The sequence below is a fragment of the Bombina bombina genome, chromosome 6, assembly GCF_027579735.1.
Source record: "Bombina bombina isolate aBomBom1 chromosome 6, aBomBom1.pri, whole genome shotgun sequence".
NCBI lineage: Eukaryota > Metazoa > Chordata > Amphibia > Anura > Bombinatoridae > Bombina > Bombina bombina.
Window position 1 is genome coordinate 725,723,104 of NC_069504.1, and position 19,187 is coordinate 725,742,290.

The 19,187-nt window shown below is 40.6% G+C and overlaps 1 protein-coding gene across 1 annotated transcript in view; it reads left to right on the forward strand.

The window, feature by feature from the left end:
- ATG4D (autophagy related 4D cysteine peptidase) overlaps nucleotides 1-19,187 on the forward strand; it is a 108,849-nt gene that overhangs the window by 10,823 nt on the left and 78,839 nt on the right. Inside the window, 2 exon segments of the mRNA XM_053717927.1 lie at nucleotides 15,005-15,178; nucleotides 15,729-16,038. Coding sequence (XP_053573902.1) covers nucleotides 15,005-15,178; nucleotides 15,729-16,038 — 484 coding nt within the window.

Genomic DNA, 19,187 nt, shown 5'->3' on the forward strand with positions numbered 1-19,187 from the left:
CGCTGTCTCAGTTATCCAAGATGGAGTCGCACTCTGAGACTTCCGGAGGTGAACTTTCTGGGTTGGAGTCTGCTGCCTCTAAGCCATCCTGCTGCAGAGGAACCAGCCTTTAATTTAAGATTGAACACTTATGTTTCTTCTAAAGGAAGTACTGTCTACATTAGAGGTTCCAGAGGCCAAGTGTGCCTGATGAACCTTTGATTCCTAAATTAGACAAGTTTACGAGAACAGAGTAGTGCCTTTTAACTTTTCCTGTGCCTGTAAAGATGGGCGAACATTATTAAGAACAAATGGGACAGAATTGGGATCTTACCTTTTTCCCCTTCGTCTTCCTTTTAAAAAATTATTCCCGACTCTCAATAGGAGTTGTGGGGTTCCGTCCCTAAGTGGGATGGCACTATCTCCACACTTGCCAATCCTACTACTATCCCTCTGGAGGATAGCTCGTCGTTCAGAAGAGCCGATGGATAAGATGATGATATTTATTTCAACCGGCAGCGGCCGTTGCTGCAGTTGCTGGAGCAGCTACCTACTGGTGCGACTCCTTATTGGAATTGATCGAGGTGGAGGGTCCCCCTCAACATTATCCAGGAAAGAATTAAAGCCTTAAGAATTGCTAATTTCTTTTATCTGTGATTGCAAACATGAAGAGTTATTTGCCGAAATGCTAAGGCGTCTGGCTTTTCGGGTTCAGGCCTGTCGGCGCTCTTGGCTGAAGTCCTGGTCTGCGGATATGAATTCTAAGTCCAGACTTCTTTCCCTCCCCTTTTAAGGGAAAGATTTTATTTGGTCCAGGCCTGGACTCCATTATCTTAACGGTTACAGGGGGACAAGGGTGCCTTCCTACTGCAAGATAAAAAAAAAAATCAAAGGGACAAGTGTCTAATTTTCGTTCTGATAAAACCCAAGTCAGCAACCCTCCGACTCAGTCCTGGAATAAGTCCAATTAGAGCAAGAAGCCTGCCGAGACTAAATCGTCATGAAGGGGCGGACCCCGATCCGGCGCTGGATCATGTAGAGGGCAGACTCACTCTTTTCAGACGCTTGTTTCAGAGACGTGCAGGATCCATGGTCCTGGAGGCCATAGCTCAGGGATACAAGATAGGTTTCAAGTCTTATCCACCCAAGGGCAGATTTCTCCTCTTCCAGACCAGAAAAGAGGGAAACCCTTACTGGCGTGCGTGATCTGTCCTCCTTAGGGGTCATTGTCCCGGTACCTATCGTAGAAAGAGGTTTGGGATATTTTTACAAACCTTTTCATGGTCCCAAAGAAGGAGGGAACTTTCCGCCCGATTCTGGACCTGAAGTGCTTAAACAAATTTTTAAATGTCCCCTCGTTCAAGATGGAGACGATAAGGTCCATCCTTCCCTTAGTTCAGGAGAGGACAGTTCATGACCACTATAGATCTGAAGGATGCTTACCTTCACATTCCAATCAACAAGATCACTTCCAGTTCTTAAGGTTTGCGTTCCTGGACCAGCACTTCCAGTTCATTGCACTTCCGTTGGTCTAGCGACTTCTCCAAGGATTTTTACGAAGGTTCTAAGGGGTTCTTCTAGCCGTTGCCAGAATCCGGGGTATAGCAGTAGCGCCCTACTCGGGACGATATTCTGGTACAAGCACCATCTTTTCGTCTGGCGGAGGGCCATTCGGAATCTCTTCTCTCTCATTCGATCTCATGAATGGAAGGAGTTCTCTTATTCCAAGCACCAGGGTGGAATTCCTGGGTACTATAATAGACCCATATCCATGAGGATATTTCTAACAGACCAAACATGTTGCATACACTAGTGGGAGCTGCTGCTAATTGGTGCCCGCACACATTTTGTGATTGGCTAAATAGATATTTTCAGCTTCCTATCAGTAGTGCTATGCCTGTTCCCTTCAGCAATGGCTAACAAGAGAATGAAGAAAATTTGATAATAGAATTAATTAGAAGTTGTTTAAAATTGTATGTTCTATCTGAATCATAAAAGAAAATGTTGGGGTTTACTATCCCTTTTTGGCCCTCTGTGGCTCAGTGTATGGAGGTGATTGGTCTCATGGGTGTCTAGCGTGGACATCATTCCCTTTGCCAGGGTTCCATCTCAGACCGTTGCAACTGTGCATGCTGAAGCAGTGGAACGGCGATCATTCAGATCTTTCTCAACAGATTTCTCTGGACAACCGTTCGAGAGAATCGCTCTCTTGGTGGCTTTGTCCAGATCATCTGTCCCGAGGGACATCCTTCTTAAGACCATCGTGGGAGATTGTGGCTACGGACGCAAGTCTATCAGGATGGGGAGCTGTTGGGGGTGCCAAGAAGGCACAGGGCTTGTGGACTCAGGAGGAAGGCTCCCTCCCGATCAACATTCTGGGAACTTTGGGCAATCTTCATATGTTTTGAAGGCTGGTCCCCTTCTGGGTTCGTCCTAGTTTATCCGATTCCAATCAGACAATATAACCTCGGCGGCTTACATCACCACCAGGGGGGAACGAGAAGCTCTCTAGCAATTAGGGAGGTATCTCGGATTCTGGAGTGGGCGGAGGCCCACAGCTTTTCGCTGTCAAGATCCACATTCCTGGTGTGGACAACTAGGAAGCGGATTTTCTCAGCAGACAATCCTTTTATCCGGGGGAATGGTCTCTCCATCCCGAAGTGTTCGCAGAGATATACAATGGGTGAGGGATGCTGAAGATAGATTTCATGTCGTCCCGTCTCAATACCAAGCTACCCAGATATGGGTCGAGGTCCAGGGATCCTCAGGCGGAGCTAATAGATGCATTACAGTGCCTTGGAGGTTCAGTCGAATTTACCTTTTCCTGCTGTAACCACTCCTTCCTTGTGTAGTGGCTTGCATCAAGCAGGGTGCGGGGGCATCAGTGATACTGATTGTTCTATCGTGGCCGCGATAGATGTGGTGTGCGGATCTGGTGGGGATGTCATCATCATCTCCTCTGTGGAAGTTACCCTTGTTGCAGGGATCTGCTGGAACGAAGGTCCTTTTGTTCATCAAAATCTAGATTCTTCTGAGGCTGACTGCGTGGAGATTGAATGCTTATTTCTAGCCAAGAGAGGTTTTTTCTGAGAAAGTTATTGATACTCCTCATTCAAGCTTGTAAGCCTGGTTACTCGTCGCATCTATCATAAGGTGTGAGAACCTACTTAATTTGGTGTGAAGAGCATTGATTTTCCTTTCTTTAAAGTTAAGGTTGCCAGGATCCTGTCGTTTTTCCAGATGGACTGGAGAAGGGCCTTTCTGCCAGTTCCCTGAGGGGGGGCAGATTTCAGCCCTGTCTGTTTTACTGCACAAGAGGGTCTCAGAGCTTCCAGATGTACAGTCCTTTCGTTAAGGCTCTGACTAGGATCAGTACCTGTCTTTAGATCTAAGGGCTCCTCCTTGGAGTCTAAATCTTGTTCTTAAAGTTTTGCAATGGGCTCTCTTTGAGCCTATGCATGAAATTGACATTAAATAGTTGTCCTGAAAGGTTCTTTTTCTACTGGCTATCGCTTTTTGCGCAGAGTATCTGAGATTGCTGCCTTGCAATGTGAGCCTCCCTTATCCGGTGTTCCATTCTAATAAGGCTGTCCTACGTACTAAGTTAGGTTTTCTTCCTAGGTCGTGTCAGATCGCAACATCAATCAAGAGATTGTGGTTCCTTCCTTGTGTTGCCATCCTTCTTCGAAGGAACGTCTACTTCATAATTGTGGATGTTGTTCGCGCCTTGAAGTTCTATCCTTCAGGATACTAAAGATTTTAGACAAACTTCTTCCTTATTTGTCATCTATTTCGGGGAAGCATAAGGGTCAGAAGGTCTCTTCGACTTCCTTATCTTTTTGGTTAAGGAGTGTTATCCGCTTAGCTTATGAGACAGCGGGACATAAACCTCCTCAGAGGATTATGACTCATTCTACTAGAGCATGGCTTCCCTCTTGGGCCTTTAAGAACGAGGCCTCTATGGATCAGATTTGTAAGGCGGCTACCTGGTCCCTCCTTACATACTTTTTCTAAATTTTACAAGTTTGATGTTTTTGCTTTAGCTGAAGCAGCCTTCAGGAGAGAGGATTTGCAGGCTGTGGTGCCTCAGATTAGGGTCCTGCCTCTCTTTTTTGTCCCTCCCGTTAGCATTCCGTGTCCCTAGAGCTTGGGGTATAGTTTTCCTTACAGTAAGGAATGATGCTGTGGACTCTCCTTGTATTAAGAAGGGAAAAAATAAATTATGCTTACCAGATCATTTTCATTTCTTGTGTATAAGGAGAGTCCACGTCCCCCCGCCCGTGTTCTCCAGTGGGCGGACCCTCTAAATTATATTTTTCTTCTGGCACCATTTATACCCTTATATTTCTCCTACTGTTCCTCTGTTCCCTCTGCAGATAACTGGGGGATGGGGGAGGTATTTAAGCCTTTGACTGGGGCGTCTTTGCCTCCTCCTGGTGGCCAGGTTCAGTTTTTCCCAACAGCAAGGAATGATGCCGTGACTCTCCTTATACAGAAGGAAATTAAATTATCTGGTAAGCATAATTTATGGTTTTTCTTCAGTTCTTGTGTCTGCTGTGTACTAGTTTATGATATAGCTGTTGTGAGAATGATGCTGGCACTACGACTGTCTGCTGTGTACTAGTTATGAAATAGCTGTTGCATGAGAATGAGGCTGGCACTACTACTGTCTGCAGTGTACTAGTTGTGATACAGCTGTGTGAGAATGAGGCTGGCACTACTACGGTCTGCTGTGTACTACTTATGATATAGCTGTGCGTGAGAATGAGGCTGGCACTACTACTGTCTGCTTTGGTACTAGTAATGATACAGCTGTGGCGTGAGAATGAGGCTGGCACAACTACTGTCTGCTGTGTACTAGTTATGAAATAGCTGTGCATGAGAATGAGGCTGGCACTACTACTGTCTGCAGTGTACTAGTTGTGATACAGCTGTGTGTGAGAATGAGGCTGGCACTACTACGGTCTTATGTGTACTACTTATGATATAGCTGTGCGTGAGAATGAGGCTGGCACTACTACTGTCTGCTGTGTACTACTTATGATATAGCTGTGCGTGAGAATGAGGCTGGCACTACTACTGTCTGCAGTGTACTAGTTGTGATACAGCTGTTGTGAGAATGAGGCTGGCACTACTACGGTCTGCTGTGTACTAGTTATGATACAGCTGTGTGTGAGAATGAGGCTGGCACTACTACTGTCTGCTTTGTACTAGTAATGATACAGCTGTGCGTGAGAATGAGGCTGGCACTACTACTGTCTGCTGTGTACTATTATGAAATAGCTGTGCATGAGAATGAGGCTGGCACTACTACGTCTGCAGTGTACTAGTTGTGATACAGCTGTGTGTGAGAATGAGGCTGGCACTACTACGGTCTGCTGTGTACTAGTTATGATACACTGTGTGTGAGAATGAGGCTGGCACTACTACTGTCTGCTGTGTACTACTTATGATATAGCTGTGCGTGAGAATGAGGCTGGGCACTACTACTGTCTGCTTTGTACTAGTAATGATACAGCTGTGCGTGAGAATGAGGCTGGCACTACTACTGTCTGCGTGTTACTAGTTATGATAAAGCTGTGCGTGAGAATGAGGCTGGCACCTACTACTACTGGTCTTCATTGTCTAGTTATGATAATGCTGTGAGTGAGGCTGGCACTACTACTGTCTGCATGTGTACTAGTTATGATAAAGCTGTGTGAGAATGAGGCTTGGCACTACTACTGTCTGCTGTGTACTAGTTATAAAGCTGTGTGTGAGAATGAGGCTGGCACTACTACTGTCTGCTCTGTACTAGTTATGATAAAGCTGTGTGAGAATGAGGCTGGCACTACTACTGTCTTGCATAACACCTGATATCTTTAAAATTATGTAGAAAAAAAAAAAACTTAGTCACTAAAGTCAAAATGTAATTTGATTGGGATATAGAATCCAATGAAAAAAAAACTTTACTATTTGCTTTTTGTGTCAAACCTTTTTTTTTTTTTTCTTGAGTTATCCTTTGATTGAAGAGTTAACCTAGGTAGACTCATTGGAGCTCAGAATCGTGCATGTGGCATCAGTGTTTTCAACAATGTATAACATTGCTACAAACATTGTTGCTGATACCGCTGCCTTAGAGGTGCTAAAGGCTCCTGACTGCTATTAACCCTTTCCTGCTGGGACTCATTTGTCGGTACAAAGTTCTGATGTAAACAAATGAGTAAAAATTGAAATCGGGGTTATCATTCATGGGGGATCGGATCGAGGGGGATTGCCTATGATGCTAGGCATGCCCCCCAGCCTGCAATCCCATATAGAAAGCGGCTATTGTTTCAGGACACCCAAATGGCTAGGACGTTCCATGCCGTTCCTAACGAAGCTAAATTCCAACGCCCCATTGGATACTCATTTGAATACTTTTAGCCTCTGTGATAGGCGTAATAACATTCAAACTTAAAAGGGCAACAACCGGAGTAGTGCCATTGTTTGTTCTTTTTGTCTTGCCCATTGCAAATTTGCTGTTGATTCAACAGTTTCCTAAAACGATAGAGCACACACACACAACTTAATACAGTCATAATTCACTGTAGACAGAAACTAGCCAGTTAATAAACTTTGAAATGGCCGATACTCTGAATAAAGATCGCAGTGAGAGACAATCCAAAAGGTCTATTGATTTGGATAATATGTTTAAAAATACTTATAGTGAAAATCCCATCTCTTCACTATCCCTTGAGAACGCATTAAAAGAAATACACAAAAACATGTTAAAACAAGAGAAAGTATGGTGGGATCATAAGTTCTTCGATAAATACATAGAACAAAAACTAATTCCAAGAGGCCTATGGATCCTGTTATTTCCAGCCTTTGAATTTTAGAATCACTCCCTTACTGATGAGTGGGAAACCGCATTATCTGAATGTTCCGTCAAACTTATGAACATCCTTATCAAACATGATAAGGAAAAGTATGACAAATTAGAAACATTAATTCAGGAACAATATACCCAACTTAAAGTATTTGAAACTAACTCTGACTTTGAAAAATTGTATAAAAACTACCAGAAAGAATTAGATCAATACATCAAAGAAATACGAGACACCAAACAAGGTAAACTGTTTAGAGATGTCAATGACTATAAAGAAAAGAAAGTATACAAATGGAGAAGGGAGAAACTTTTACAAAAAATACGTCCAGATCATATCAAACTAATACAATACAAAGTGACGTATCTGATACCGATGGGGAAGATAATGAGAATATAGAGAGCAATAGCACTCCAGCCACAGCCTCAACATCAAATTTTGTCCTACACCCTCGAGAAACAAAAGGAAAAGTTTTTTAGAATCTGGCACACACGACGAGGCCGACCCTCCCGACGAGGAAAAAAATACAAACAAAAGACCTACTTGCTCGAGGGGTCAATACAGACCGTCACAAAGGGCAAGGGGGCGAGCCATGAGAAGAACAGTCAGTCCCTTCTCACAAATGAGACTACAACATTAAAAGTCCTAAACCTTTCAAGTCATGAGTTAACAGATGCTGATAAATCGGTATTGTCCAAAGGCCTGTCATATTGCCCTACTGGCAATCTGGACAAATTTGAAGTCATTAAAGACATCAAACTGTTCATTAGGAAATTAAGCCTCAAGAAGTTTTTTTCTAAGAAACTGATCCCACCCTTACTGAAGAAGACAGAACAGCGCTTGGTGACCTGGAAAGTTTAATTGAAGAAAGTAATTCAGGATCTGACAATTGGAGAAACAATTTGAAAAAACAAATCCTCTTTGTTCCCAAATACAACATCTCTCCACAACTTGATATCTTTAACTAGTTAGTTTGTCAGGAAATCACTCGGCTTCAAGCGCCCACACCAATTAGCAACCTAAGTTTGGAAGAAAAGTCAGCATTCAAAAAAATACAAGAATGGGATGATGTGATAATTAGGGAAGCAGATAAGGGTGGCAACATTGTTATTTGGCCCAAAGAAATGTACACTAAACGGGTATACAAACAACTGAAAAATAAACAATGTTACCAAAAATAGTTTAATAACCCAAGTGAGGGATTTCAAATAGTGTACAATAAAATGATCAAAGAAGCATTTGATAAGGGCATTAACGCTGTTGAAAACAAATTCTTAACAGTTAAAGAACCCTAAGTTGCCACATTTTACCTTATTCCAAAAGTCCATAAAGATCTTGAAAACCCACCGGGAAGACCCATCGTTTCCGGCAATGGAGTGCCTGACAGAACATGCCAGTCATTACATTGACTACAGACTTAGGAATTTCGTTGAAGTCCTACCCTCCTTTGTAAAGGATACAATGGAGGTGCTACATCGATTAGACAATATATCTGTAAAGAAGGAAACCTGGCTAGTTACCGCTGATGTTGAAGCTCTCTATACATCCATTGCACACGACAGAGGCCTCCAGGCAGTTAAATCGTTCCTAGAAGAGGGCTCTAAAGAAGATCCATCACATGACCTATTTATTCTAAAAATGTTAGACTTTGTATTAAAATATAATTTTTTCACCTTTGCCAAAGAGTTCTATTTACAAAGACAAGGCACGGCCATGGGCACAGCATATGCACCAACATACGCGAATCTCTTCCTTGGCTGGTGGGAGCGTAAATATGTTTTCACTGACTCTCTAACTGAAGATACGAACCAGATACCGCTCTGGATTCGTTATATAGACGATATTTTTTCCTATGGGAGGGAACTAGAGATGAATTGGAAAGATTTCTTAGCAATTGAATGATAACTCTCTTAACATCAAGCTGACTTATAATATGAGTCAATCCAGGATAGAATTTCTAGACTTACTGATACTCAAAGATGAAGATGGCAAAATCCACACTGACCTATTCAGAAAACCGACAGCTACCAATAGTCTATTGTACAAAACAAGTGGACATGCTCCTGGTACCCACCAAATCTTTACCAGTTGGAGAATTTCTCCGGATTAGAAGAAATTGCAGTGACTTAACGCTATTTAAATCACAAGCGAAAGAATTGAGAAAAGGCTATTGGACAGAGGATACAGTAAGCGTGAAATCAAAAAAGCCAGATCCAGAGCTCTCAATACAGATCGGAACAATTTACTCCAAAAGAAGACCCGCAAGGACAGAGATACACAGACGAGATTGATACTAACATATAACCCCTCCGTACATCTAATCACTGAAATTATAAACAAAACACTGGTCCATCCTTCAATTGGACCAGGATTTAAAACCAAATATTGGCGATTCAGTTAAAATAGGCTACAGAAGAAACTAAAAACATCAAAAACAGAGTATCTGCCAGTCACTTTCAGGTACATAAAACGAAAACGGCCATCGTTCCTGGGTCATTCCCTTGCGGAACATGCTCTACGTGTAAGCATATCAAAAAAAACAAACATAATTCAAGATAGATTCGGGAAAATACACCGAATGCAGCACTACATCAGCTGCACTACCCAAAGCATAATATATGCGCTTTTTTGTCCTTGCAATAAAATCTATGTAGGCATGACGAGCCGTAAATAACATACGCGAGTGCAAGAACATATACGCAATATTAAGAATGCAAGCAAAGATCTGGAAGATGGCAAAACAATAACTCCTGTGGCATTTCATTTTCTGCAATACCATCAAGCCAAACCTCAAGGACTGAAATGTCAAGGAATCGAAAAGATATCGCTAGGCATTCGTGGAGGCAATTTAGAGCAAGCTCTACTGAGATCCGAATGCAGGTGGATCTACTTACTGGACTGTGTTCACCCTAAGGTTTTAAATGAACAAAACAAGTATTATTGCTTTTTAAGCAGGATTCTAAGATTAATTCATCCCTATATTGTTGATTTAAAGGTCAAGAGTCGATTATCGGCTCCTTATCCTACTCCACTATATGGGATACACTCCCTTGAGCTTTGTGTGTGTTTTACTTTTTTCAGTTTCACATTAATTGATATATTTTTTCACCAGCATTCAGCACCCCCGAAAACCAGAACCCCCATTTTCCTTGTGTCATATTTTATTTACATCACTGAATCAATTGCATTACATGCATCTGATGATATTTATTTTTATTTACTCATTATCACCTCATCACTTTATACACTAATGACAATTGACACTATATGGTACCACCCAGCCTAATACAATTTGATACCTGGGTGTGGGATATTTGTTCTGTGCACTTATTTTCACTTATTTATCGAACCAGTAGGGGTTTGATAATTACCCAACCTATGATGTCCGGTATCAATAGATAAGGAACTGTGATCTTGACAATACCTTTTACCCTTCAGCAACCATTATATTACATATAGGGATACTTAAAACTAGATAATCAGTGGATGTCTGATGATACTCCTACTATAAATATTGAGCTGATGGCCCTGCTCAAAATCCGGGGAGGAATATCTAATTTTGAATAGTATATTCATTTTATCCCATATTATTATTTTACGAATAAAATATTAATCAATCTAAAATAGACACCGGCCTGGAAATTCCATTGAGCAATAGGATTCACATACATTTAAACTAAACTCACATTCATTTTTAGATTAAAACATACCGTAGTCTCCTAAGGAATTTATCATATGAGAATAATCATCTATTATTGCTCTCCCAGAGATATAAATAATATGTAACCGGGACATATCTATGTCAAAAACTATATACTGACATATCTAATATCACTACGACTGGGCCAATTGATATTACTAATATGTCCCTGATATTAACTACTGATTCTTTACATTCAAACATGACTGGCCGTTTATCCGAAATCGCTAATACAGATAGTATATACAACGCGAGGGGTTGTCAGGGAAACCCCTGAGAGTGTCACTCAAACGCGATTGTGATTGGTCAGCCGCGTCCCCTATTTGGACCACTAGACAGCGCTTGATTCCGACCTACCACTAACGAGAAATCTGCGTGACGTTATTTCTCTTCGGGCCAATAAAAGTCTTGATTTCAGCCTGCCGCCCCACCTTTGAAAAAGCCTCCGGCGAAACATGTTAGGGGGGAGCGGGGACTTAGCGTCCCGCTCCGGTTGTGCTAAACAGTGTTGTTTTGTTTAAATTGCAGTAACGGTTGTTTGGCTACTTTACTTAGTTTAATCTAATGGTCCTTTAGAAGAAAATAATGCATTATTAAGTTTGATGGTGGATGGCTGTATATTAAGACGGCCACAATATCTTTCCATCTTGATATGGTTACCGGATTAGCACCTTTAATTCAGTAACTTATACAGCACAGAGTTTATTAGTATTTTATATCTGCTCCAGAACAAGTAGTACTCGATCTAATACTAGCAACAACATATTCCAGCAATATAGATCGTATTGTATTAAATATAAGGTGACTAGTATCACCATTACAATAATTTATTTGGCAGAGGGACAATGCAGCAATACTATACCTAGGAGTAACTATACAGTTCTCCTAAGTAATATTGTGGATGGCGTTTCATCTAGACTGCCATAAAATCATTCACTGCTATATTAGCAATCATTTCAGAATTCCAACCGCATAGAACGAACTTTACTTAGAATTATATTCTAATATTGAAAAACTATAAAGGAAGCAGTGTCAGCACTCAATATACAGCTACATGAGATTAACATTTTGTAGCGAGTGATAGATAACAACAGATTATCACTTTAACATTTTAATTCACAGAGTGATAACACTGACAAACTTTACTCTAAGTTATATAGGTGAAACATTGGCAATCTCTATACCATAATTATGGTGTATATATTCTAGTATTACAATTAAATAAAGGAACCCATACAAACTAACTGATTATGTACTTATGGTTGTTAACATAGATAGCATTATACCAAGATAAGTCATATAATCTTGTACTACAGTATAACAATTATCCTAGAATCTCTGCTACATAAATCAGTTCTGCCTTAGAGTAATATCCTAAAAACCATTTCTATAACGGAAAACCGTGTTGAAACTAGTGTCAACATTTAATATACAGCTATATGGATATTAGGACACCCTAGTCAATAATAGGAAATAACTATTCATTGGTTTAATACTCAATTTAATTAATTGATAACATTGACTAACTTTACCTGATGTGATATAGGTGAAACTATTGACAATCTCTATACCACATTCGTGGTGTATATTTCCAGTATTATAACAAAGGAACCCTTATAAGTCACTGACGGTGTACTAACGGTCAATACTGTGCCAAAAACAAACACTGTATCAATACACGTGAAGCATACTGATCTCCCTTTCAGGTACCTTATCCATGGAATATAGAGTTCAATGTCAAAACCAATAAAGATACCTATATAAGTTACTAATTATGCTAGGGTCCACACTATGGATGGTGATATATTAAGATCATCTATATAATCTTTTGCTGCAGAACAACTATTACTTTAAAATCTTAGCCGCACAAACTGATTCGACTTGGAGTAATATTTTAATTATCAGTACACATGAACCAGTTATATATTCTGGCATTTCATATCCCCTTATATTGCTTGTACCATATAGGAGAGGTGAACACTGCAGTCATTTTTCTGATTATACTGTTTAATATCGTCATATTACATAGGAGACTATACAATCTTCGAGTAATTATTCAGTTTGTTCTAGTGATAATACCTCGATCAGTGCTCCAATTTATTAGGGGCAGTTACTATACCTGTGCTGTTTGCCCACACATCCTTTTAAAACCGTGACTGTGTTTTTAATATTTTAGGGATTTGTTGTGTTCATTTTGTTTTTAAATTTATAGCAATAAAGGTTAAGTTTTATATATTGGAATCAGACATTTACATCATTTCTAATTTGTTCTGGCTAGTACCCGTCAACTATAATTCAGCCCCAACGGTTTGTTGAGTGCTATATATGTACACTCCTTTTCAGTCTTGGACTGAAACCTTTTCCTAAATTCCAACGCAGTTAGGACGTCATGGAATGTCCTAACAGCGGGAAGGCTTAACTTACCTACATTTAATCTTTTAAGAATATTAAGAGAACAAAGTGTATTTAATTAGAGAAGTAAATAGTTTTTGTTTGTTTTTTTTAATTACAGTACATGTTCTGTCTGAATCTTTTTAAAGTTACATTTTTACTTTTGTTCCCTTTTAAATGGGCATAGTACTCAACATGTTTCTATTATGTATATGAAAGATTAGCAGTTAAACATATTATTTATTATTATTAGTAGTAGTAGTAAGGGGGAAATTCTAAACAGCTGGTTATATTTAAAGTGAAACTTCCTGTAAGGGCACAATTATGTCCAGCTGATACCTACATAAAGATATGGTTTATTAAAGCTAGGAACATCCATTAAAATACATTAGAAATATTCTCTAATAGATTAAAAACAATGTCCCTTAGTAATACAGGTGAAACTCGAAAAATTAGAATATCGTGCAAAAGTTAATTTATTTCACTAATGCTACTTAAAAGCTGAAACTAATATGAGATAGACTCATTACATGCAAAGCAAGATAGTTCAAGCCGTGATTTGTCATAATTGTGATGATTATGGTTTACAGCTCATGAAAACCTCATGAATATTACATGCAATCAATAAAACAAGGATTGTACATAGAGCAATATCAGACCTCTGAAAAGTATAAGCATGGCATACTGTATGTACTCAGTACTTGGTTTGGCCCCTTTTGCAGCAATTACTGCCTCAATGCGGCGTGGCATGGAAGCTATCAGCCTGTGGCACTGCTGAGGTGTTATGAAAGACCAGGATGCTTCATGGCGGCCTTCAGCTCTTCTGCATTGTTTCGTCTCATGTTTCTCATCTTTCTCTTGGCATTGCCGGCATAGATTCTCTATGGGGTTCAGGTCAGGCGAGTTTGCTGGCCCAATCAAGCATAGTAATCCCACGGTCATTGAACCAGGTTTTGGTGCTTTTGGCAGTGTGGGCAGGTGCCAAGTCCTTCTGGAAAATGAAGTCAGCATCCCCATAGAGCTAGTCTGTGGAAGGAAGCATGAAGTGCTCCAAAATCTCCTGGTAGACGGCTGCGTTGACCCTGGACTTAATGAAGCACAGTGGACCAATACCAGCAGATGACATGGCTCCCCAAATCAACACAGACTTTGGAAACTTCACACTGGACTTCAGCATCTTGCAGTGTGTGCCTCTCCATTCTTCCTCCATACTCTGGGTCCTTGGTTTCCAAATGAGATGCAAAATTTGCTCTCAGCAGAAAAGAGGACTTTGGACCACTGAGCAACAGACCAGGTCTGTTTTTTTCTTTAGCCCAGGTAAGACGCTTCTGATGTTGTTTGTTGTTCAGGAGTGGCTTGACAAGAGGAATACGACATTTGAAGCCCATGTCCAGGATCCGTCTGGTGTGGTGGCTCTGATGGCACTGACTCCAGCCTCAGTCCACTTCGTGTGAAAGTCCCCAACACACTTTGAATGGCCTTTTCCTGACAATCCTCTCCAGGCTGCGGTCATCCCTGCTGCTTGTGCACCTTTTTCTTCCACACTTTTCCTTCCACATAACTTTCTATTAATGTGCTTTGATACAGCTCCAAGTTCTTTTGCAATTACCTTTTGAGGCTTTCCCTCCTTATGGAGGGGGTCAATGATAGTTTTCTGCACAACTGTCAGGTCAGCAGTCTTTCCCATGATTGTTTCCTACTGAACCAGACTGAGAGACCATTTAAAGGCTCAGGAACCCTTTGGCAGGTGTTATTGCTTAATTAGCTGATTAGAGTGGGACACTTTGAGCCTAGAAAATTGCACCTTTTCACAATATTCTAATTTCTGAGATTGTGGATTTGGGGTTTTCATGAGCTGTAAGCCATAATCATCACAATTATGACAAATCACGGCTTGAACTATCTTGCTTTGCATGTAATGAGTCTATCTCATATATTAGTTTCACCTTTTCAGTTGCATTAGTGAAATAAATTAACTTTTGCACGATATTCTAATTTTTCGAGTAATCACAAATATTTTAATCATACATTGTCCATCTTGACTTTTTTTTTTTTTTCCTGGATTAAACGCATGTTCCTTTTGCAGATAGTATCAAACAGTTCCAAAAAGATTTCGTATCCCGTATCTGGTTGACATACAGGCGAGACTTTCCTGCTTTGGATGGGACAACCCTCACGACAGACTGTGGATGGGGCTGTATGATCAGGAGTGCACAGATGTTACTTGCACATGGTCTGCTTGTGCATCTTCTGGGTAGAGGTAAGGTTTTTGCACATGTATTTTTTTTATATTTCATATTTAAAGGTTTTCTGTGACTTATGTGCAGCAGTATTTTATATTTAGGACAATATGGTAATTTGAGGAGTTAACATCTGTTGCTAGAGCGCACTACCATGCTCAGACATGAAAGCATAGCATCCCCCGAAGGAAGGTTGAAAATCCCCTTTGTAGGACTTGCATCTGTCAACCACAGCTTTAACATTCAAGACCTTCTACTGTCTTTTTATTATGCATAATTATTATGAGCTACATACAGACATTAAATGTTGCCGCTGTTTTTGCTGAAACAATTTGACTAGAAACTTTTTTCTTACTCGGCATGATGTGGTGTTTGTGACAATTCGTCCTGGATCATACAATTTTTCTAGATTTGTTTCTATCAGAAATGTATCACTTTAACTGGTTAAACAGTGTCTGTGTAGTAGTTATATTCTTGCTAGCCTTAACTGATGAAAATTGACAGACTGAAACAATAGGGGATGTCCTCTATAAATTTATAGTTGGGACTTGTCTACTTGTTTTCTCTCAGACTGGCTGTGGCCGGAAGCCTTAGTCACCAACATGCTTGACATGGAAACCTCTCCTGGTATGCCAAAGAGCTCCCCAGCTTCATCATCCTTCTCCAACCCAGATCACAGCTGCTCGTCCTTCAGTCATCAGTCCCAACGACGCTCTGCTCCGCAACCCCACCAGGAGCAAATACACAGGGATGTCCTACGATGGTTCTCTGACCACCCTGGAGCACCTTTTGCGCTGCATCGCTTGGTGGCGTTGGGGAGCAGCTTTGGAAAAAAAGCAGGGGATTGGTATGGACCCAGTATTGTAGCCCACATTATGAGGTGAGTAGAAGCCCTATGCATTGTGTATTTGGTTCTCTTTATCTGCCAAAAATGGTTGAGACCGAGAATGCAATTGGTAGACTTTTCAATTTACTTTGGTTATTTTTGCATCCTTTTGTTAAAAAGCATACCTAGGTATGAACAGGAGCAGCTTTGCACTACAGGGAACTAGATAGTGATTGGTAGCTCACTAGTTGTGTTCAGCTCGCTCACAGTAGAGAAATGCTCTCCTGGAGCTGACTTTAACTATATGTTTAACAGGGGTTAAACACAGACTATTTTATTATTGTATTATTGCTAATGTATAACACACAAAAGGCATTTTCTCTTAGCACCTTTTATATCTTTTTAACCCCTTTAACGATGGACCCGCGTATCCTGCATATCGGCTGTCCATAGTGCTTCCAGAACTGTAGGGGCGTGGGCCTGAAGCCTGCAAAAACAGTGCGGGCTAGAGTCCCTTAAAGCCCTTGCAAGGGACAAACATACAGGATACATTGCCTGATATTAAGGGGTTAAAGAGACATACAATTGTTAAAATATGTAATGTGAAAGCAATAGTATAATAATAAAATGTTCTAACTATCCACAAATAGATTTGCAGAGTCGATAGTGATGAAATACCATACTCTAAACAAATGAGAGTATGTAATTAATGACCCTTAGCACAGTGTACAAGGTTTGCAAATCAAGAGCAGTACAGTTAATTCATGTTCTTGGTCTCCTTGCTGTGGCCACTTAGGAACAATTGTATCATGTGGGAATGATGTTAGTGTGGAGTTAGATGAGGGCAACTATTAGGCAAGTGGAATTAATTAGTTACTGATTTGGTGATAGGCTTCCCTGAACAAGAAGGTCTTTAGGGAGGGTTTAAAGGAGGAGAGGTCAGGGGAAAGTCTGACAGCTCGAGGAAGTGCGTTCCAGAGGGTTGGTGCCGCACAAGAGAAATCCTGTAGTCTAGCATGGGAGGAGGTGATGGTAGAAGAGGCAAGGAGTAGATCGTTGTTGGATCTTAGGGGACGGTTTGGAGTATATTTGTTGATGAGTGAGGACAGGTGGGGGGGGGGGGGGCTGCATTGGTAAGGGCTTTGTAGGTCAGAGTGAGAATTTCAAATTTAATTCTGCTATGAATGGGGAGCCAGTGAAGGGACTCAGAGGGGTGCAGCGGATACAGAGCGTCGGGAGAGGTGGATTAGCCTAGCAGAGGCATTTAGGATGGATTGAAGGGGGAAGAGCGGGAGAGAGGAAGGCCAGTTAGTAGGTTGTTACAGTAGTCAAGCCGGGAAATTACTAGGGAATGGATTAGCGGTTTAGTAGTTTCAGCACTCAGAAAAGGACGAATTTTGGAGATATTGCGTAGGTGGTTGCGACAGGATGAAGAGAATGATTGGATGTGTGGTATGAAGGACAGATTGGAGTCATGTGTAACTCCTAGGCAGCGGACTTGGGGTGATGGGGAGATAGTGGTGACACCAACAGTGATAGTAAAGTTAGAAACTGGGGGGTTAGAAGATTTTTGAGGATGAGGGTGACCTTTGCATGTTTGAAGGATGATGGAAATTAACCAGTAGTAAGCGATCGGTTGAATATGTGAGTGAGAGCTGGGGTGAGGGTAGAAGACAGAGAAGGTATTAGATGTGAAGGGATAGGGTCAAGTGGGCAGGTAGTGAGGTGTGAGGAAGATATTAGGGAACTCACTTCATTCTCTGTGGTTGGGGGGAAGGTACTGAGAGTGGTGGAGGGGGTGACCAGGGGCAGAGATGGAAGGTTGCAGTCTTGTGGTGGGATGTTACTTTGGATGTTAAGTGTTTTGTTGAAAAAGTAGTCTGCCAAGTCTTGAGCACTAAAGGCAGATGAAGGGGGTGGTGCAGGTAGATAGAGGAGAGTGCTGAAAATGGGAGAAGTAGTTTTGCTTGGCTAACTGAAGGGCAGAGCGGAATTTCCTCCAGGCACGTTCAGCAGCACAGGAGCATTTTTGTAGATAGCGTGTTTGCTGAGAGTGCCAGGGCTGGAGCTGACGACGTGGGGTTTTGCGTATTTGTGGAGGAGCAAGGGTGTTGAGTACAGAGGAGAGAGTATTGTTATAGTGGCTTGTAGCAAGGCCAGGGCAAACGTTTTACAGGGAGATTGAATTTTGACTTTTTGCCTATTTTAAAGGTGTAAAGCTTTAAATGGACACTAAAGTCAAAATTAAACTTTCATGATTCCGGTAGGACATGCAGTTTTAAGAAACTTTCCAATTTACTTTCATTATCAAATTTTGCACAGTATTTTTATATACTCACATTCTGAGACGCTAGCTACTACTGAGCATGTGCAAGAGTTCATTGTGTATATGTATATGAGTCTGTGATTGGCTGATGGGGGCGACAATTTAAAATTTGTCAGAAAAAAATCTATTGCTCATTTAAAATTCGGAGTAAGTGTTGTTGCATTGTCTTATTATGATGTTTATTCTGCAATGCTACTGTATTTAATGACCCTTTAACCCTGGGTGAAAAGAAACTGTGTATTACTAGAAAGTCAGACACCGTTTATAGGTGCAAGAGTGGTAGTATCTGCATGTAAAATAGGTACATATATTGAGCATATATTAGGCCATGCTAACATCTTCATGTAGGGGTTAAGATCAGGCGCAATAAATACCTCATATAATAGACTTCTATGGGGCGCACAGAAAAATGAATGTCCGTTGTTGCTCAAGAGCTAAGCCAATAGTGGCACAAGTAGTGGAGCTCTTCATATAGTTTATTGCTATAACTATTAATAATAATGGTTTAGTTCAGGTATCAAAAAGTCCTACATTTTAAAGCTCTATTTTGGCTCATGGGAGATCAACATTTAACTCATCTGTTGTAATACAAGCTCAGTTAGCGCACTAATATTACTCCTTTGCACTATCTTTTAAACACAAATTGTAAGCTATATTGAAGTCTGAGAAAAATTTTACAATAATTAATGTTGCTTTATTTTGTCAAATTAGCCTATTGTTTTATGTGTAATTTCACTGATTTCCCTGTCCTCCAGAACAAAAGAACGCTTGCTAACCAATCACAAACTAATACACAATATACAATAATACTACAGTATGTGTATATTTATGTGTGTATATATATATGTATATATATGTATATATATATATATATATA